This window comes from Pleuronectes platessa, chromosome 4, assembly GCF_947347685.1.
Source record: "Pleuronectes platessa chromosome 4, fPlePla1.1, whole genome shotgun sequence".
Taxonomy (NCBI): Eukaryota; Metazoa; Chordata; class Actinopteri; order Pleuronectiformes; family Pleuronectidae; genus Pleuronectes; species Pleuronectes platessa.
This window is the reverse complement of record NC_070629.1, coordinates 11164664-11186283: the sequence shown is the minus strand read 5'-3', so window position 1 is coordinate 11186283 and position 21620 is coordinate 11164664. Positions and strand designations below refer to the sequence as shown.

The window sequence follows — 21620 nt, the reverse complement described above, 5'->3', positions numbered from 1 at the left end:
GGCTCCGCGTTTGAAAGCCCCTGGAGAGCTGGTGCTCTGACGCTTCAAACGGGGGCGGAGATGGGTATTAAAAGGTTCCCGAGACCCAACCTGATTTTTTTTTGTGAGTGTGTGTGTGTGTAACTCGACCCCACTGTGACTTCCAGACTTTAACCCTGTCCAACATTCCCCCTCTCGCTCAATCCCTTTTTTTTTCAATCCAGTTGGGCCGCTGGAGACGCGGTTTTCAGCAGCTTTACGCACATTACCAGTGAGCGGTCTGAACTTCGGACACGGCGATAACATTGTCTCAGTAACAGCCCGGTTCTTATAAATAGCCATCGTTTATATTCAGTCGACACCAATCTAATTTTAAACGTAGAAATATCCCCTTGGCATATGAATGGGTGCATTGGTGACCTGACGCGCCACACAGAAATGTCACTGTCCCTTTTATACTCAGTTGCTGATCTGGATACAAGTGGTATTGATCATTAAACGTTATTCTCACGCACTTGAAGTTTCTCCATGACACATCTTGTCCAAGGAGATAAGATCTCACAGAGTCAGCCAGCCCCAGATCTTATGAATCTAAATAATTCAGTGTCTTCTTCCAAAGTACAGTGTGTGGGTTTATACTTTGATCCTCTGCCTTTTGTGCTGCACTTGGTTGCAGATGCTACATTTGAAACCCATATAAATTACAAAGCTAATCAGAAGATGTACCCCAAAGGACTGAGCCGTCTCCGGTCAAAGCTCAGGGCCCTTCCGTCCTCCTACTTCCATCTGTCGCTGATGAGGAGAACACGGAGAGCAGGTCTGAGCAGGCCCATGTGAGCCCACACACTGAGCCTCATTAATCCCCCCCCCCCCCCCCCCCATCAACAGCAAGACATCACAGTTTTATACACTTCCTTGTTCATTATACAAGGGCACAGTGCAGGCCTATACCGCGGAGCAAGCAGGCATTTACCATTCACTTTCAAAGCCTAAGAGGCACTAATGCTTCACGTGAAATTCTTCAGTTCTCTTGTAGTGGCTCAGTGCGATATTGGATTTTAATTTTCCATGCAATAGGACGTGGGCAGTTGTGGATAAGTGACAGTCATTCCACAAAGCAGCTTCTTAAATTATCCAAAGAATGAGTACATTTAAAATGAAATACATTTTCCTTGACTAGAAATACAGCCATATCAAAAAGTCAGTCACTTAAATGCATTTTATTCTGTGCTCTTATACTGCTAATCAACAGATAAATGACATTTATCATTTCGTAAATCATCATTTGCATAAGGCATAAAATCAGTGAAGCTGATAAAACATCGTAATGCTCGAAAATCATCCAAGAATGGAAAAAAGAAAAAGCATCATCATCATCGTCATCATCATCATCATCACATGCTCCGGCCTCACACAGGACCAATACGAAGTGGACGACTGCAACCACAGAGCTCGCAAAAAAGCTTTACAGCCAGAGTGGCTGTGTGTTTGTGCCCCTCAATGACCGGGGCTCTGTGTGTGCCGAGGGCGGGCCGCGACACGCACAAAAGAAATAATGAGCCTCAATTCAGATGTAAGCTGTGAGAATTCACTTGTGTTGCTAGGTCGAGTCGTTCATGATGTGGTGGCCGTGCAACACTAGACGCTGGTGCCAACAAGGAGGTGAAAGCACAATGGGATGCACAGACTGGCAAACATAGTAAAATCATCCATATAAAAGCTCCCACCTCTCCCAACACTCTTTCACAAATAAAAACACTGTTCTCTCAGGAAAAGAAAACTTCCGAATGTGAGAAAGCAAAAAAGAAACGATCCCACAATAGTAATAAAAAATACAGTGCAATACATTTCAACACGTTTTGATAAAAATAAAACTTCATTCCATATTTATGAGGAATAAATTCCCATAAATGCAGCAAAGCAGAAAATAAATTACAGGTATAGTTACATTATATTATATACACTATACTGCTTTGTAACTGTAAGCTAGTGGAATACACTTTTCAAGATTTCCACGGGTTTGGAGTCTCTCCGCGTGTTGAAATAGCAGCAGCACAGTTCCTCTGAGCACTTCTCGTGCATCCCCTTGACACAAACTGACATCTCCGAGCAAAGTCAGGTCCTTGGACTGTCCGTGGGGGAAACCACATCACTGTGGCTCGCAGACACGCTCGCACACGGTCCACAACACAGTGTGCGCGCAGTGCCACACATAGCTGTAGAAACACAGATAAATGAGGGTTTTGCTGATATTTTTTTAATCGTCCGTCACATCGGAGGATATTGCTTCCTCACACTTGGAGGAAATGGAGACGAACAGCTACTTGACACAAATGCCATATGGCCGTGCGACAAAAGGTTGCAGTCCACGTCTGGGTGAAGGAGTTTGATGTGGCGTCCTCCTGTTACAGGTGTGATGGTGCTGGACTGGCGTGTGTGGTGACGCGCAGGAGGATGCGGCGTCGTATCCATCTGAGAGGTCAGAAGAGACATTTCCATTTGAATAGAAGACATAGAGCTGCGTCATAACACCTGGGTGAGTAATGAACAGGCAAGCTAACCAGTGAGCAGAGCTACTGCGATACTAAAATATGTCTTCACAAGCTCCTTCCCTGTTGACAAAGAGCTGAGCAGGATGTCAGCAACAATTGGCAGCGGCTGACGCATCACAATAGGCAGCGAGTGGAGAGGCTGTCTCGCTCTTCACTCAGTGCTGCAAGACTATTTGATTGCCAGCAATCAAGTGGGCCATTTGAATAATTCATAAGAACAAACCGGGAGCAGCTTCTCCATTTTGCTCTCGGCCCACGGACTACATTTCCTGTCTTCTATTTTCCGCTCCGATGAAAAAGGAATTACACGGTTTTATCTCTCGATGCTGAATTGTGACCTGGGATTTGGAAATCCCCCATGCAGAGAGGTTTGCAGGTAGAAGCTCATTATTACCCCACTCACCTTACATCCTTACACAAGTCCGTCATAGAGGGACAACGCCTGGACAATAGAGGGGTCGGCCTTGGAGCCCTCCTGAAACTCCTGCAGCGTCAGCTTCCCATCGGCATTCTGAGGCGAGAACATGAGACCCAATGTAACTGAAGGATGTTGATGCTTTAGCACAGAGCGACCAGAAGGGGGCAAAAGAGTCTCTCAAGCTAAAGCCATGCTGCTCTTCCTTCTTTGCTGTTGGACTGATCTCTGGTTCATTGCACTTGGATGGTGGCCACTCTCTGCCAATATAAATCACTAAGTGCTGCTGTGCTGCCCACCTACACCAATGGACTGATCTTGGCAGTGGTGGGCTGACAAACACCCAGTGCAGGCTGCGTCTCATCTTTCACTACAGATGAGAGTGTTGGGGGCTGAGGGGGTGGGCATAGCACAGAGGGCTATCAGTCGAGGCCACGGCTGTATATGTGATGTTTATAGACTGCAGGCGGTGTTAGTGACGCTGTGATGGCTGCGGCTAACGGCTCTAAACTTAACAGTGTACATGTCAGAGCCCTGAGGGAGGGGAGGAAGGAAGACTCGGTCGCCTTGATGGTAAACTAATAATCCTAACTGCACTTGTATAAATGTCAGGTCAGGTTTGATGTCCAACTGCAGAAAGTAACATAAAATTATACAATAGCTAGTGCAACTTCAGTGGCCATTCTAGGACTGTTCTAAATAAGAGGTCATAAAGGGGCCACAATATACAGAGGGCCCAATTATATCATGTTCATCCATGCACATCTCCTGACCAGTAAGGTGCACAATGAAGTCATTCCTTACTAGATGTTAGCTCTGTACTGTATATACACTTCTGTGCTGTACACTTGAAAGAAAGAATTCTTAGCAAACTGTCATATTCCTTGTTAGTATTGTAAGTAAGTGATATTTTTTTTAGACTTCTGACAGGACAGGGGCACATCAGGGACCAATCAGATTTCAGCACCTTCGATCCAGCAGCTGTATATGACTAGTCTTTCAATATATTACTTCTCACCTTGTCCATCATCGCAAAGATACGGTCCACTCGTTTCTCCGGTGTGTTTTCATCCTCTGGCAGCTCCACGGTGTTCCCCTAAGATAACAGCCATATATTACACATAAAAACAATTTCACTTTAAACAACTAACAAAAGATTACTGGTTTAAATATTTCGTGACACTTACCACCATCTTATATATGGCATCTACGATGTTCAACATCTCATCACGGGTAATGTAGCCGTCGTTATCGAGATCGTATAATTTAAAAGCCCCTGTGTGGAGAAAGATGTTTAAATATATGGTTATTTTTACTGCAGCAGGGAAAGATTGAAAACTGTTTCAGGTAGGTGAGCTCATGTTGAGATCTGAAAGCTGCTGTCACCTCAAAATGTAAAACAAAAGATTAGAATAAAATATATATTTTCATGGATTACAAAGCACACAGTCTTTCATGCCTTTGAAAACGGTGACAGCAGAGTGGAGGCAGACTGCAGCCTTTCACGGTGAGTACAGTGGTGAATCTGGATCAAAATAATCATCATACTTTGTTGTAGATTAAAAAGTTAAGGTTACTGCTAAATTTAAAGTTATAAAAAACGTGTAAAAAAAGTTTTTCTGGAGTGTTTTATGCAGAAGCCGGCTTTATCTTGCTAATAATCTTTTATTTGCTATTCTCTCAGAACCCAACAGTCCTCTTTCATATGCAACGCAAGACAATCAATCTCACATTTTTCAATTTAAATGTCAAGAAGTAGGGGAGGTGGGTGCACGATCTTACATCTCAACTTCTCATCCAGAGTTCCCCGAGATGTCACGGACAAAGCCTGGATGAACTCAGAGAACTCGATGCGTCCATCCTACAGAGTGACCAAAGAGGGAGAGGAAGAAACAGTGGACAGGGGCCAGAGAAAAGATGAGTATTCTACTTCACGCTTTCGGTATCTGTGATTTCATGAACTCTTCTTTTCATCATGTCCTTCTTGCATTCTGCTGAAAACGGGGCCAGACGTTTGCTCCAAGTCAGTTGCTATTTTCCGCCCTGCACCTGGCTCTTTCTCTCGAGGCAGAAATATGTCACCTCAGGTCATTAGGAAGATGGATTCTTCCGGCTTATAGTCTTAACAGTTACAGCTCACAAACATACAACCACTGCATATCGAGGATAAAGAAGTTTCACTCCTTTTGGGCAGATAAATCTGTCTGACGAGTTAGAAACTATATTCATCTGTGACACCTGGTTCTTTTAAGCTTTGTTAGAGTCCCATGTACTGGATTGTAGCACAAAGGCTAAAAAAATCCAATTAACCTCCCAAAACGGAGGCCTTCAGCGCTCGTCGATAAGGCCACAGTTTGTGCAGCAGAGAGAAACGTCTGCTAACACAGAAACTGAGTGGCTCAAACTTTGATGATTCAGACCAAATAATCACGTTATGACCTCCAGCCCCCAGCCACTGCATGAGACTCCCTAAAACCAAACTGCTGCACACTGCATAAAAGAAATGCAATTCATATTCTAGGTGAAAACAACAGGTTGTGGACCACAAGCACTGCATAACTGGCTGGAAGTGGAGCCTGCAGGTCTGTGGTCAATTCATATTCTCAGATGCTGCAAGAGGATTATGTGGCATCTCATTCTGCTACAACAGCTGCCTACCTGTAACCTCTGTGTCCGGCCATGTCAGTCAGTAGGAAAACACGAGCACTTTTCATAGCCCGAGGGTCCGCAAACTTTATCTCCATCAGACATCTGAGCAGCCAGACACTGCTCGAGTCATGCATTGCTGATTACATAAGTCATAAAAACTGTTAAGATCAATGCACTCTCTTAACTATGGGATGCAGAGCGCTAATGAAGGTCAGAGATAAACATCAGACACAGGGTTTTTATCTGATCTTCCCGACACAAAGCCTCTTAACTGAAGTCAATAAACCTCCTGGGGCTCACCAAGATCCCAGGAGCTGTTCATCCTCAGTTTGTCATCCTCAACACAAAGCGAATAATCTTGTACAGCTGCAATAAAGTGGATTACTTCAGACAGATGTAGCTTATTACAGTTTACTTTATCACCTCCTCCCAAATCCTTAGAGGAGAACACTAGTAACTAGTACAACAGCTTTATTCAGAAAAAAAAAAAACATATACAACTTATGAAAAAAATTAGCACTCAGCTAATGGTGTGTTGTCTACACTATTACCTTAATTGTTGTTATCAAGTATGTCTCTCATGTATTCACTATGTCACATAATCTAGTAGGATAGACTACTAGGTTACAAGTAATAATAATAAAACCAATATAGCTTTATTTCTATAGCACTTATCTGCATGCAGAGTGCCAGTATCCATGCATGGTCACTGCACCACAACTTAAAACTAGCAAAGCTGCCATCAAATGCACGACTAAAGTTACAAATCAATGAAAAAGACTCAAACAGGAGACACCACCAGCTTCACAATAGACGTCTTTAGATTTAATCTCTTACTTAAACGACAGTGAAAACAGTTTCAGTAATTGCTTGCCGATAAAGAAAGCTCGACAACTAACTTGTTACACCATCTGTGAACCATCTGGGCCTAAACTGTTAGACCCGTGTCGCCAAACTTTGTCGCAGCAAGCAACAATTAATATTCTAGTGGCAAGAGGGAGCCGGTCTAATAAAAGACTTTGCTGTGCTCATGTACTTATTATTGCCAAATCCCACAAGATATCTAGATATGGTGTTTTGTCAATTTACACTAGGCTTCCAAAAATATGAATGAGACAAAACTAAGTGTTCAAATATTAATATATATGTATATATATAATACAACCGAAGTTCTCCTTAGATCTTAAAAAATTAGGTTCGATGATCCTGTCTTCAAATATGGGTACTGTTGCAATACTGACTGGAAAAAGGTGCATGTAGTTATGTTGTTATCAAAATCCTCCAATGTGTGCAAAAATATATCAGAATTCTATTTGTACTAACATTAAAGAAATACAAAGATCAATCATTAATACAATAAATCATTTGTATGCAGTGTACACTGAAGATAGAATTTCTTTAGCATAGAATTGCATAAGATGTTTAAATCAAACAGCATTCATTTAAAAGAGCTTTGAATGTACATGTGTAGCTCTCTGTATCTTTTGCCTCTATCGCCTCCAGTTCAAATGAAAAGGCCTCTGGTAGAGTAGGAGCAGCAAAATGAAAATGATTTGCACACCATGCTGCCCTTTTTATTTGGTGCAACCCGCTGGCTGGCCGGAGAGAAGCAACTGCTCTTCTCACAAAATGACTTGACCTGAATAGAGACCCCTCGCTGTACCCTCTAGCAAATGATGCTTTTAACATAAACTCCCTCACAAAAACATGCAGTCGGAAACTATTTATCTGTCATTCTGAAGCAAAATGAGGTAACAGAACATGTCAATCTAAATCCAAACCTTATTTTCATCAAAGACATTGAAGACAAAGGAGGCAAACTTTGTGGGGTCTCCGAAAGGGAAGAACTGCTTGTATATCTTCTGAAAGCCCAGAGCGTCGAGCTGCCCACTGGGACAATCTTTGATGAAGCCTTTGTACCTGAAACATAAAGCACAGATAGAGATTATTTTCACGAGTTAACACATATTAAAGTGTCAATAATGATGATAGCCTGAGGCCACATTCCTAGTTACACAGCCGGCATCACTGACTCACTCTGAAAGATCAAAAAGGTAAAGTGCAAAGCTATTTGTCTTGTTCACAGATAAGACAATCGCCTTAATCCAATAGCAAGCCCAGAGTGGTTGGCTCTAATCAAATTACTCTCTAGTCCTCTTTTGATATTATGCGTGGCTGATAGATAAGTCTGAGAGCTTCCTCTTGCCCCTGGAAATCACATATCAGGAAGGCGACTTAACATCTCTATTAGCCTAAATATAGAACCATTTCATAAGCAATTTCAAGCGCAGTCACTCAAAGGTAGGTAGTTTCCTTGCAAGCACTCGTAAAGGAACACAGCAGCCTCAGAGACCAACTACACTGCCACACGCCAGGGAGCAAGGGAGAGTGTTAGCCTTTACGAAAATAAACGCTAGATAAAGAGTAGGAGAAGGAGGAAATAATAACGGCGGTTATAAAAAGCATTGCAAAAAGCTTTTGCTCTCGATCAACAGCAAAAATGACGCAAGCTCTCACAGAGGAGCACTGCCTGTTCGTCTCTGATTCATTTAAGGCTGCTCCAAATGAAGCAAGACTGTAATTAAGGCCAGAGAGTGAGAGTGTGTTCTGATGAAGGATGAAGGTCGGCAAAGATCTTTTGCACTGACGTTCTGGCTCCTCACTCCTCTTACATGCTTTATTTTTAATCTGCCTGGGAGATAATGAAGCCAGCTTCGTCTAGTCAAAGAGACGGAGAGAGGAGCTTTGAGGAGCAGCTGGGAAAAGGTTCAGCAAGTAGGGAAGCAAAGAAGAGAACAGAAGCATGTAATTCTCACATTTAAATTATCTGGAGATGTGCAGGAAAATGAAAGCCTGGCTCCATATAATGCAGAATACAACCTAATTGGTATTCAAAGTGCAGAACACAATGCATATCCTAATCCAAAACAGACTCATTTCACCTGAGTTCTTCAATCAGTTTTTATGTGTGACTGTGGAATATCTGGAAACTAATATAAAAGGCTGAATGATACTGTATTATTCTCTATAGCTTCTGTGTGGGTGCAGAACATATATACTTATATATTATATATACAGTGTATATGCCCCGAAATAACCACTGTTTGATTGGTTTTGGCAGTGAAGACAATTGGTACTCCATCCACCGTTTATTATTACTATATTTACTAGTAAAATCGTATTGTTTTTGTATGTGTGATGTTCTTGGCACAGTGGGACAGTGGTTAGCACTGTCGCCTCACAGCAGGGAGGTTCCGGCTCCTTTCTCTGTGGTGTTTCCATGTTCTCCTGTGTCTGCATGGGTTTTCTCTTTGTACTCCTGCACAGTCCAAAGACATGCAGATGAGGGTTAGGTTAATGGAGCCTTTTTCAGACAGGAACTGTCAGAACATTTGGGTCGAGACATTTTTAGGAGTTTGCCTTTCACATATGAAAGACACAGCAGGAGATTGTCTGGGTCAGACAGTTTTGCAACAACAGAAAATTCTCCTTTGAATGTTTGCGTCCGTAGCACGTTAGAATCGTCATCATTGAGCCCAATCACTCGCATTGAATCCTCCGGTAAATGTCTGGGTTCATTCTAACATGGGCTCATTTGAACGTTATTCAGAGTTTTTACAAAGGGGTTGTAGACGGAAAGTCCCCAGCCTCTGACTCTGACATAAATGTGAGTATGACTGGTTATTTGGCCCTGTAGGTCGGCCCTGCAATATGCTGGTGACCTGTCCAGGGTGAACCCCACTAGCAGGATGTATGGATGTGCTTCTTATTAATTGTCGTTTCATCCACTGTTAATCTTAAAATTGACTGTTATATCTGCTCTTTGTGATGTGTTTTTTAAAATAAACTTTTAGCTCTAAAACGTCCCAAAATAACATATTCCAGCATAAACCTGATTTAAGGGATTCTTATAAAAAATTGTAAGGAAATTATTATATTATGTTAAATGTTTTTGTGAAAATCTTACTGTTGCTGAAATGTTCCCTCTTCTATAGTCACTTTATGAGGGATGGACTGCCCATAATAAGAATACCTGTTCTGGCTACCAGTGCGGTTATACAAAACACAACACTCGTACACTGGTACAGTAGATAAAATATCAGTGTATACATGTTTGTGTAGTGTGAGCTGTTCAGCTGTCATGATCAGCACATTAACACATCATGTGCGAGAAGTCTGAGTTGATGACACTTGGTGCCATGACACATACACTGTCAGACTGTACTTGAAGCGGTGTAATAATGCAACCACCCACTGTACTTGCGGGGACATAGAAGACGTGACATTGTGCATCAGGCGCTAAAGGGGAGTCGGCATGAAGATACCTTATTTATCACTGGCACCGGCTCCTGATCCTTGGCATCTAGCTGGTGGCTCGCTAAAGAGTTGTGCAGGATGCTTCTCCTGCTCCTGCCTGGCTGGCAGGAACATCATTGCGCTATGGCATTTTGCTATTGATTTCAGGTGAGCCTCAAGCATGCTAATGATGTACCCTTAGAGGAGAATTTAAAAGGGGGAACGGATTTAATGCACAACACTGGCATTTATCTAACCCTGCTAATTCTTCTGTGTCTGTGCCTGTGCTCTAATTACACGCCATCTGGCATTTCCCCTGGTAAAATTCCCTCTCATCCCTCACACTCAGCCGTGTTGATTGCTGCTGATCTTCAAGTGAGGACTCATGCAAACTTTCCTGTGAACGACAGTGAGAGTGATGGTGAGCTATCTGGCTGCACAGCCGGGAGGGGGTGGTGTGGGGGAAGGTTACGAGGGACGAGCGATGGGGGGTATTCCGCCCCACTGCACTCAAGCAGCCCTAGAGACAGGCCAGCTCTGAGTCTCTGGACCTGCCAATGCCCAGTGATATCTAATGTTGCTGATGCTGCTGTGTGGCTGTGTATGTGCCATAGCTCCTTCCCCCCTTAAAACATCGACCGGCTCTGGAGGCAGGAGCTCTTTTCATGCATGCAGAATTAGGGCGTGAAATGCAAAACCGAAGCAGGAGAACTCAAGTGTGAACACGGAAGAGTGATCACTTTATAACAAGGCTCCCTCTTCTGACATATACTATTCCTTTCTTTTTTTCATTTTCAAACAAACAAAAGCCCAGCAGCAGCATGCAGCGAGCAAAAGCAATGACTACCCTCTTGCTTGAGTCATCTCTGTAATGAAGATGAATTCTCTCTTATCCGTGTGCCAGCAGCTATCAAATTGTGCCCTCAGAAAAACACACCTTAACAGTAATGATATTTCTTACCACAGCATTGTGACTTATCCTGGCCCAAGGAGTCTCCTTCATGTGTTTCATTCATTTCGATATATGTAAGAACATGTTACAATGCTGCGAGTGCAGGCCGGGAGCAGACAAAGGCTACAGCTCTACAAGATTATGCTGGTGCAGGTCACGCTGACTAATAGGTACAGAATCTGACAGGAAGGTTTACTAATCGCCATCCTCGTGGAGCCTGGGAGGCCATGTAGTCATTAAGAGCCTGAAATTGAAACGACCTTCTGCCATCACCATGCTACTGTTTTCAGACGTCCCTTTTTGCAAAATAGACTAATAGGGTTGTTGAGGAATGCATCATGGAAATGTTTGTATCGGTGTTATAAGCGTCCAAAGGGTTTCAAAGTCATTTTATTTTTAGGACACTTCTGTCTTTAGGGTAGTGTGAGGTAGATGGCTGCACATTAACTATCAAGCCAACTGTAAAGACACTATAGACTCAAACCTGGGCAAAGTATATTAGTATGACTTATGCAAATGGCTTTGTACGAGACTTGGAAAGGCCGGAAAAAAATCTAACATTTTCAACTTGCATTAAAAATGGCGGACTTCCTGTATATATCACAGATATGTAGACTGTCATCTTGCACATTTGCAACCAGAGCCTGCACTGCAGGGGATTGCGCTGAAGTAGCAAGGTTTAACCAATACATGTGCTCAACCAATCAGCAGTCTCAGCAGTCAATCGTGACGTTTCACTCTGTTTCTATAGCATTGAATAACTAGTTAAAACCAAATTTACCAGAATTTACAAATTTGCACTTGAACATACATGAGTGTGATAAGAACTACCTCAAACAGTAGAAACCCTCTTAAAAATGTATTTAACATGTACTTTTTTAGCCCATAGCACATCCACTAACATGGAGGAGGCAAGATGTATTACCTACACTGTAGGCAGCCACCAGGTGGCAATCAAGAAACTTTGGCCTCACTTATGGAGAGCTGCCTCATTGTCCATCTTTATATACAGTTTATGGGGCAAAGTTAAAACAGCTTGCTTTGTTTATTAAAATTTCTCAAGGCGGCAGTCAATTTCTCATGCCCATGTGTGAGTGCCATAAGATATCACATGTATTGAGTTTCCGAGTACGTTTAAGCTCTCAAAAAATAAATCAGAAGACAAAAATTAAAAGAAACAATAGGGTCCTTGCATCATTCACATTAACAATAAGAGAACACACTTACCATTGCTGCACCTCTTTCTCCGTAACTGTAAAATAAATAAAGAGTCGCATTAGTTAAAAATGGTTGTCCTTGAAAAAAGAAGCTTGCTGTTAGAAACAACACAGGAGCCAAGTAGTAGCATCATTCATCATATTGGCCCACTCATTTCTTACACATATCTTTTGACTTGATCGAAAATATTCAACAGTGTCAACACGCAATTATCGCAAAAAAGCCACATGTAGCCAAGAGTGTGGAATTCAACAGTTCAAGCCGCATATGAGATGAATAATCATTTCTTCTGGTCAGCACTGTTGAGTGGGAGTAAACCCCAGGGAGCCGCAAAAAGACAAACAAGGCTAAAGGAATGAAGGTCAGCGGCAGATCTAAGAACGATAACAGTTTCGGAGGTGGGATGTGTTATCGTGCCCACACCAGCACGTTTGTCTGCCAGTATTTAATCAACCAGTCCTTCATGGCTTCCCCTTGTCTCTGTATTTTCTCTCAAATAACCCACGCAATTTTCAGCCGCCTGGCCCCTGAGGTTACTAATGAAAACAAGGGCTGGAAATCAATAGCATTAGTTTAATCCGGCGGTCCTGTGAGAGAGACTTTTAGAATTCATGCTGCTCTTCGTCTAAAGACAGATGCCAATCTACTTCAACTTGTGTTGAGCCTGAGGCAAAGCAAGAGGCCTATAAATACAGCAAATAGCTAGTTAGTTAATTGATGATTTCCCCTTCTCTAATGTTTAACCTTGAGCAGCTCATTGCCATGGTTACAGGAAAATATACAACCAGGGAAAGAAAGTAAACAATGTGTTTCAGGCTCCAGGCTACTATGTGTTTGTGCGAAAACACAATTTTTGAAAAATGTTTGTCCATAGGAGTGTTATGGCTCCATATTAGGTCTAACCCCTGTCCATACTAACATGCCTGAAAACTACTCATGTACAGTGGGCATGCGCATGGCTATGTAAATAGAATTGCTTGAGTAATTGCTCTTCTCCTGGGCATCTAATCAGTTTTATCATCGTAAAATGCAGAATTTAACTGCACAACAGCTATTAACAAAGAAAACAGGGTGAGCAACGGTTTTAATGAATTACCCATGTTTAAAGCTACACTGCTATGTGAGGATCAGACTGGTTGTTTCTTTCCAGAAGAAGGTCCTGCGATAGGAGCCTGACTGATCACCGAAGGCTAGGTAGTGACTGAGAAGACCCAATCAGCATGCGGTTGTGAGTGTCTAGGTCATGGTTTCCAAACATCTACGTTTCTGCCGATCCAGACTCCAACGCACACCTGGAATTTCAAACTAAAACTTGGCCAGCAGTGTTTCTAATCTTCTTTGTTTTAGCAGCTCAATAGCTCGAGAGTAGTCTGGACCCCAGACAAATCAATAGCATAGTTAATGTGCGTTTTCAAAGACAAATGTAGTTGTATAAGTTTAGCCTCAGGCATAAACATTCACTTGCCATAAATTAGATGTTTGAATCTAATTACAATTATCCAACACTATCACACTCTAAGAGACTTGGCAAAGGGTTAAAGGGGATTTTGGTGAACACTTTACCATGAGAATTAGTTGTCAGAGTAATGGAGCAGAATTATATGCAGGCAATTGATAAGGAGGCCAGGTGTGCTAATATCTTTGCCTCAATTTGTTCTGCTGAGTGTTTCACCAAGAAACCAATCATGTGATCCATTCCAGGGCAATAAATGTCAGGGTCAAACTCACAACTTTCGACCAAGCCACCATTAAAATGGCCTCAAAAGTCATTCTAGTCAAAAGTTCAGGCAATTTAACATGGCTATGATTCAATGGAAAAATGTATTACATAACTCAGTCAGAGGCAATGGGCAATAAATGCAATCAGCCAACTGCAAGGCCCTTTCTGCCCTGCAGGGTCTCACTGAACACATCCAGCTTGTATTCTGTCACTGGGAGCCTCTTCATGGTTTTGACAACTCACAAAATCATTGTGTTATTACATGGGTTTAGCCTAGAGCCTGCAGACATTTGAATAGGGTTGCTGCTCTCTCCCTGTGGCGGCAGGGTGGATATTTAGGCACGCTGTGTTGAAAGCGCTCTCTAAAGTACAGGTGAGGCTGCCACCGTTTTCCACAGTTTTCACTCAGAAGAGGAAAAACACTGGGCAGCTGAAGCCTTTGCACGGATTTGGCCATGACAGTGTGTAATTAAAAAGATATGGTCGTAGTATTTTCTTTTGAATATCCCCACATTTACAAACTGAACAGTCCTTATTCTGGTCCTGGCACTGCTGGTGGCTTGTCAACACACAGGGCATTATTTACTGGGGAAGAACCCCCCCCCCCCCCCCCTCCTTCTACCATTCAAACAAATAAAGGCACATAGGCGCACAGAAAGTTACCAAGTCCCCAATCTGTCACAAACCAAAGGAAAGTGTTGACTAAAATGGCAGACAAAGCTCCTCGTGGGAGAGCAGGGGGAAGAGGCAACAGGATAAAGGCAGAATAGATAGTCTCAAGTCAAGCAAACAACAGACCGAGGGAGAACGATCATGCTGGGAGAGAAAGCTCTGTGCCCCTCTCAGCAATGCTAACCAGATAAGATCCTAATTATACTATTCCATTCCCTGCTCAAAGAGGGCAATTAGGGAATAGAGCAGAGGGAGATAGGTTGAAAGGGTAAGAGAGAAAGAGAGAGGGAGAAAGACAGAGAGAAAGAGAGGGAGTGAGTAAAGGACAGTAGCGAGCAGCCCAGCCCAGCACGAAGCCCAATCTTCCTCCACAGTAATTTCCTGCCACAACAGCCTTCCAAGGTTCTGCTGTGGACAGACTCGCCACATGGAAAACACTGTCATTAAGCAGCCAATGGATGACTACTCCCACCCACACCTGCACACTGTACTCCCAATAATAATAACAATAATAATCACGCTGTGCTCCAGAAATAAGCAAGTGATTAATATGGTGTCTTCGAACCAGCCATGGTTGTGGTGATCTCTGCTCAAATTTGATGGAAGCTGTGGTGGAAGATTATAAACATGATTTGTCCAGCAGGAGATCATAAATAAATAAGGTGCAGCATGGGGAGAGAAGCTAGTGACGCCAATCTGCCATGTCCTGAGAAACAACTAGAATCCATGTACTTGCAATGTTGTGGTCAGGCTTCAGGTTTTTATGTGTCTATAGAGAAATTCCACTTATAGTTATGGTAGGTAAGACAATAAATGAATTAATGTTGTCAAGTTATATTTTATCCATCTATCTGTTTATGTATGCATTTATCAAATATTTACATACATAGAGCGTCCATGGACTACATATTAATCACATGCTCATCTCGGAACCCCCCCCCCCCCTACTTGATACAGCCGATACAAACAGCCATCTCCATATTCATAAATCCCTTAAGCACGATTTAAAGTTGCTGATTACAACTTTTGCCAGACCTTAACCAATTGCAATTTGCAAAACACCATTTAAATGTAAATTTAACATGAACTCCCAGCTGCAGTTGATTGTAGCTCTGTTGTATCGATAATAAGAGAATGATGTAGCATCATCTACAATACAACAGGCTGGGCTTTATAAATATGTTTCAAATATGATTTAAAAACTGTAAAATTTAAATAAATATTATATTGTTTTACCTATGGCAAGAATGTCCCTGAATTATTCGAACTGAAAATAGTTTTTGCAGAATTTCCTTTTTAATGAGAAGCCAAAAAAAGGGCCGAAGGTACTCACAGTAGGTTTTCCTTGTCAACTCCTCCACCACCTCGGGCTTGAGCTTGCTGTTTGATTTACCCATGATCTTCAGCTCTCCTCCCCACCTCCAAATCCACCTTGGCACGAAGCACCTGTCACTACCTCCTCCTCGGTCTGCTCCTCTGCCAAAAGCATACAACAAACGGGGGCCGGTTTAGGTGCAGTGACACCGGCGGAGTAAGAGAAACACACTTTTGTTTTGGTTTGAAAGAAAAAAAATCAAATCAAATCCCATTCAAGCTAAACAAGTCTATCGTCCTGCGTAGTTCACTTTAGCTGTGGCCATGATCTGCTCAGTCATCGGCCCTGACACTCCAGACGGATGAGTCAAACCCCAGGGGGCCCTGCGTGAAGAGAGGCCGGCACGTTGTGGAGCCTATACGAGTGCAGCTGAGCGCCTATGTGTCCACCTCATTCCTTCACAGCAGTCCGTGGGCGGAGAGTGGCGTTCAGATACGTTGCTACCTTCATCCTTGGATACAAGAGTCACTCAGTGGCTGGGTTAAGCACGCTCACTCCCTCTCAGTCATTCTTTGTTCTTCTCACTCCTCCCACCCCTCCTTTCCCACCACTATCTCTATTGCTCAGGGTAAGTTACTGTAGAGAAGAATCCCCCCTCTTGACAGCTGAGATAAGGAGGTGTGTAAACTAAAACACAGCTCGTCTTGGATGCACCCCGCTGCACTTTGCACTCTCTCAAAGCGTCCACGCTAATCCGTGGAATGTATACAGACATAACCGTCTAAGAAAAAAATAAAGATTCAGTAATAATTTACGTAGAGCAAGAAGGAGCCAGGTCTCGACATAGCGCTACAGTCGTAGATGCCAGCTGAAAAGCGAAAGAAAAAAAGGGGATCTGGTCTTGCTCTTAAAATAAGGCGCTTGTGTGCGCTGTATACTGAGCTCATGGCTGGATTTGAAGAGTGACAGTTTTCTTTTCTGCTCCCATTCTGACTCATAGCGCTGCCTCCTTGCTGGCCTCACGACAGAATGGTATGGTGAACCCCCTCCCTCTCTCTCTTTCTCTCTGTCACAGCAGACAGGAGATGGGAGATAATGGGATTTCTTTGTATCACAGGCCCTGGCATTGGCATGCACTGATGCCTCACCACAGCAGCTGTCTGAGGGACACAATGGGAAAACTACTGTACGCACTGGGCACCTTCACTGGGAACATCTGTTCTTCACGTCCATGGCCTGTGATGTCCTTTTAAGAGGTGGCACGCTGGGGATCACCATAGTTTGCTCAAGCCTTGGGGTCCCGGGTGTTACTTCGACTCTGGGAACATTAACAGATGAGAGGGTGGTTATAAAAGAGGTGACAGACATTTTGACATATTTGACACAGTCTATGTGCGGAGGGCAAATGGATCGTGATGCCACCGAGAGCCACAGACGCACGAGCACTTGACTGGAAAAACACTCAACAACAGACACGACCTTTTTCTCCTGTCTGCCAGAGCTGCTGAGTGCAGCCAGCAGGCAGCAGGACACAGTGTGGGGCAGCAGCTAGTCAGCAGCACGCCTGTGTATCAGCACAATGTCATGTCTGAGCAAATGAACTGTAGTGTTAAGTCCAGTCGAGTCTAATGGAAACAGGTGGCTGTGAGGAACCAACCCAACTCAAACACATAATAACCCAGTTTTAAAGGATGAATGGCTGAAGAAACACAGAGGAAAGTGCGTGTTGTTTCTTATACTGGTGGTGAACAGGAGAGAACTGGGTTCAGCAGTGTGGGATGTTGCCTGGCAGCACCATAGCAACCCAGTATATGGCTACAGTGCCGTGGCTACCGCTTTGCTAGTCATGGAACTATATTGCCCACGCTGCTTCCTCTGTTGAGATTAAAACACTTATAAATGGATGAATGTATAACAAATGAACAAGTACCCGTGTGACGCTTCTTCGGGGGTTTTACCTGAGCTCCAGAGGCGGACAGTCGCAGTTCAGGGGAGTCGCTCCGGTGCGAGTCGCTGTCCACTGTTTGTCTTCCTCCGCCGAGTTCCGGAGTGAGCGGCTCGCTGCTCCGCGGTCAGCCCGTGTGCGGAGCTCTGATGCCGCCGTCAGCCGGTGACGTTGCTCCCGCCGCTGCCGGTCCCGACCAACCCTCGCTCGGCGCCGCAGAGACACTGACGTCGCGCCGCTCACACACTGACTCTTTGTGCTTCGGAGCGCTCACACGTGTCATGTCCATAGACTGTCCATAAAGAGGTCACGTCGCATCCACTGAACAGCCCGCGCACATCCTCAGGATGGACTCTGAGGCGTGTGTGCCTCATTATAAGTTAACACTATAGAGATCTGGGGCTTGACCTTTTTATTTTTTTATATAATCAACAATCTAAAGTACGTAGTTTTCTACTTGGGCTATAGCTTTAGTCTATGTGGCCAGTGGCGCCCCTAAACATTTTCTTAACAGGGGTGGCCAGACGAGGCCCCTGAAAATCTTGGGATGGCACTGGATAGAGTCCATGCCTCTGCTAAAGCCCAGCAGCCCCCCCCCCCCCCACCAAACCACATCTTAGATCTCTCCATCCTGTTTTTGTTTTATTTGGATCTACACCCAACTGTACACACTTATAAATATCATTCCCCTAAACGTGCCATTTTCATCAAGGTCCATGAATTATTCACGGAGAAATCAATGACAATGTAGAAAAATGCCCTATTGTGCAATATATAAAAACTAAATCCTGGATTAGCCCCCCGATCCAGGCCTGTACCAAAATTGTATGAGTTTATCAGTAGCTTGTGACCCACCCCAAAACAGCATGTTATGTAAGATCTGATCAGTATTTTTTTGGTAAACCTGCTAACAAGCAAACAAACAAACCCAGAAAAAAACGAAAACCTCCTTGGTTGAGGTAAGACAAAGCCATAACTGAATTTCATGTATGAATTTATGCTATAGTACTATATTTGAAAACAATGTCAATATGAAAGTTAATGTTGCAGAGCTAATGGACAAACTGACAGTTATATAGGATGGTATAGCTGATTAATGAGCTTAATATTGTGTTTTATCTACAATTAAATTGATAATAATACAGTAGATAATATTAATTGTATGTATTAATATGTATTGCTTTAAAGTTGGTATTAAAGGGAGTTTGCAGCAATTTAGTATTTCACTTTTATTTAATCAGGGGAGATAAGACAAGATAATGCAATTCCTTAATGTGGATCAAGTTTAAAAAATATTATCATTCCAATAATGCAACGCAATGCTGCTTTTCATTTGTCTCGGACTAGTAAATGTCGATGTCTCTCAAAATCCATTCCAGGTCTATTTTCGTTTCATGGCTTCATTTAGAAGCACAGTAGACATTATACAGCTGTTTTAATATAGACTGTGAATAACTCATACATAACAAAGTACTTAACAAGTAATGCGATCTTCATGTTTAAGATTAAAGAGGGACCTTCCAAGTCATTCCAAGTTATTTCAAAGTGTTGCTGTGATGTTTCTTTATAGAAAAAAAGAAGAAAAAAAAGAATCCACCTCTCAGTCTGAGACTATAAAATAAACCCAGAAGCCTGAGAGTGGGATGTCAAGCTGAGAGCGCGCCAGCAAAAAATCAGGTTAAGTCTATCCAAACATAGCCTCCTGTAATTACTGATCTGGAGAGTATAAGGCCAGCCATGCAGTGTGGGAATGAAGAAAATGGTTACCATATTTGCTGAAGGAGAAGGACAGAAGTAAAAATTGCTCTGGAGCATAAGATGAATGTTCTGCAGTCTTCACAGATATTGATTGCTTATTAGGGCTACAAGTAAGATGCAAGGACGAGTCATTTTTCCCATGAGTCTCGATTTATCACAGTTGTTGCTCGCGCGTGTTATTCATGATCCTCCTGCTCAAGTGCAAACTTTGCAGTCAGACTTTTCTGTGTGCAGCTTATTAAAACTCAGCTCCCAGCAGCATCTGATCACTTACAGGTTGTATTCATTAACAACCATCGTCCTAAAGCCTGGTATAGAAGCTTTCTGCCCATTCACAGGAGCCTTGTATCTAAATAGGCTGTCTGACTTGGCCAGCTTAGTATTCAGTGTCCTACCCTTCAGTCCCTCACGCAGTCAACTGCAGTTACAGTAGCCTCGTAGGAATAGAGGGAGCAAGGCACAGGAGAAAGGGGCCAAAGTAAAAGGGAATAAATCAATGCAGGGTTTCTCATCTTTTTATGCTGTAGATCTGAGAGTAGATGGAGTTTGATTCTTTTCAGAAACATAATTTACCTTGAGTTCTATAAGACAGACGGTGAACCGAACTAAGGATACTCACCTTATCTGCTAGTGCAGTTTATAACCACACATTTAGTCCCACATGGTTTGTAAGTACATCATTTCTGATTATGTCAGTGTCACGATTGGAGGTGGTTTATATGGAAAAGGTCATCAATTAAGCCTGCTCTCTGATATCATTTGGATTTATCCCTCCGTTATCTATGGCGCTTATCCTTCTAGAGTCTAGGAGGGCTTGAGCTGATCCCTGGACAGGTCCCCAGTGTATAGCAGGGACAACATCTGCATGTCTCTGACTGGTAGGAAGCCGGAGTACCTTGAGAAAACCCATGCAAACATGGCGAGAACATCCAAAACTCCACAGAGAAATAACAAGGATTCAAATCAAGTACCTTCATGCTTTGAGCCACCAGTGCTAACCACTGCAACACTGTGCCGCATATGTTTTTATGTTTTTGTTTTTTCAATTATTATAACCTCAGGACATTGTCTATATTCCTTTTTGATTACAGCTGTGTGGCTGACAGAAGTCAAAGGGGAAACACATTTTAAGTTAACCCACTCATATGTATCAGAGTGTTTCTAGTAGTTGGGGAGGAGATAATCAAACATTGTATTATGATAAGTAAACATACTTGGCGAGTGAAGCCTATTCCTTAATGCAATGGTCTACCTCATCATTATGGCTGAGTCTCAGCGATGGCCTTTACCTTGCCTCAGCAGTAGGTGCTTCTGCTGCAGGAGGTTGGGGTTTACTGTTACCTGCCCACTCTCCAGTGGAGCAATTCTCTTATTGATTGATTGTTATTGATTAACATGTAGTGGAGTAATTACAGATATTAACTAATAAACCTAGTGAGGTAAAAGTGAAAAGTACCTGGATCTAAATGTTAAGTACATACACATTTACTAAAGTATATGTACTTTGTTAAATCCCACTACTAGAGCTATCTCGACTGAAATATACAGTGCCATCCAACTCTCATTCTGCTTTGCTTGGTGCATGACAGTTCTCTCCAGTAATGCAGAGCATGAGTCACTCACTATAATTTCTCCTTTCCCTTCCCATCATTGAATACCCCAGAACAGAAACACCTCCCCTGAAAACAATTCTGTTTAATTACTCACACATATTTGGCCGTTTACGAGAAACCTGACACGGCGCTCATTAGACGATCATCGTCAGCACAGGGGCACAATTAAAAGCCCCTGTAGCGTCTTCACATCAATGTGATCTGCTGGCATATGCAAAAACAGCTGGGAGACGACTGACAGCAAAAAAACACTACCTGGAAAATATATATATAATCTTGCCCTCTGACTTTCACCACCTTCAGTGTTGCGTTCATGTCATAGTCTCTGTAGCTGACGATTTACCATCAACACTATATTTGTCTTAATTAGCAGAAGAACTCCATCAGCAGGAGGTAATATCCTTCAGTTTACAGATTTCTTACATTACAGCTTGAAGATAGAGCTGCTCATAAACAAAGAGCAGCATGATTGAGAGGAGCAGCCATATATTTCAAAAGTGGATGTTCTAAGGCCATTTAGTGGTGATAATTTTATG

General features: G+C 42.9%; 1 protein-coding gene across 2 annotated transcripts; it reads right to left on the bottom strand.

Moving 5' to 3' along the window:
* Positions 1–1234: 1234 nt before the first annotated feature.
* Positions 1235–17868, bottom strand: LOC128438367 (neuronal calcium sensor 1). Of its 2 annotated transcripts, none has more exons than XM_053420924.1 (10): positions 17727–17868; positions 16963–17086; positions 15787–15929; positions 12071–12095; positions 7377–7515; positions 4729–4807; positions 4134–4222; positions 3965–4042; positions 2935–3042; positions 1235–2451 (listed from the first exon to the last, which is right to left on the bottom strand). In XM_053420924.1, the coding sequence occupies exons 3-9, from the start codon at positions 15848–15850 to the stop codon at positions 2944–2946; spliced, it is 573 nt and encodes a 190-aa protein (XP_053276899.1). In that variant the 5' UTR covers positions 15851–15929; positions 16963–17086; positions 17727–17868; the 3' UTR covers positions 1235–2451; positions 2935–2943. The 2 variants fall into 2 exon arrangements, with proteins under 2 accessions (XP_053276899.1, XP_053276898.1); XM_053420923.1 differs by having other exon boundaries at positions 16970–17086.
* Between the last annotated feature and the right edge of the window lie 3752 nt (positions 17869–21620).

Coding starts and splice junctions, on each gene's coding strand:
- LOC128438367 (XM_053420924.1), bottom strand. CDS start 15,850: ATGGGTAAATCAAACAGCAAGCTCAAGCCCGAGGTGGTGGAGGAGTTG. Junction 7,516..12,070: donor GAGAAAGAGGTGCAGCAATG/GTAAGTGTGTTC, acceptor TTTATGTTTCAG/GTACAAAGGCTTCATCAAAG. Junction 4,223..4,728: donor TCTGGATGAGAAGTTGAGAT/GTAAGATCGTGC, acceptor TTCTCCACACAG/GGGCTTTTAAATTATACGAT.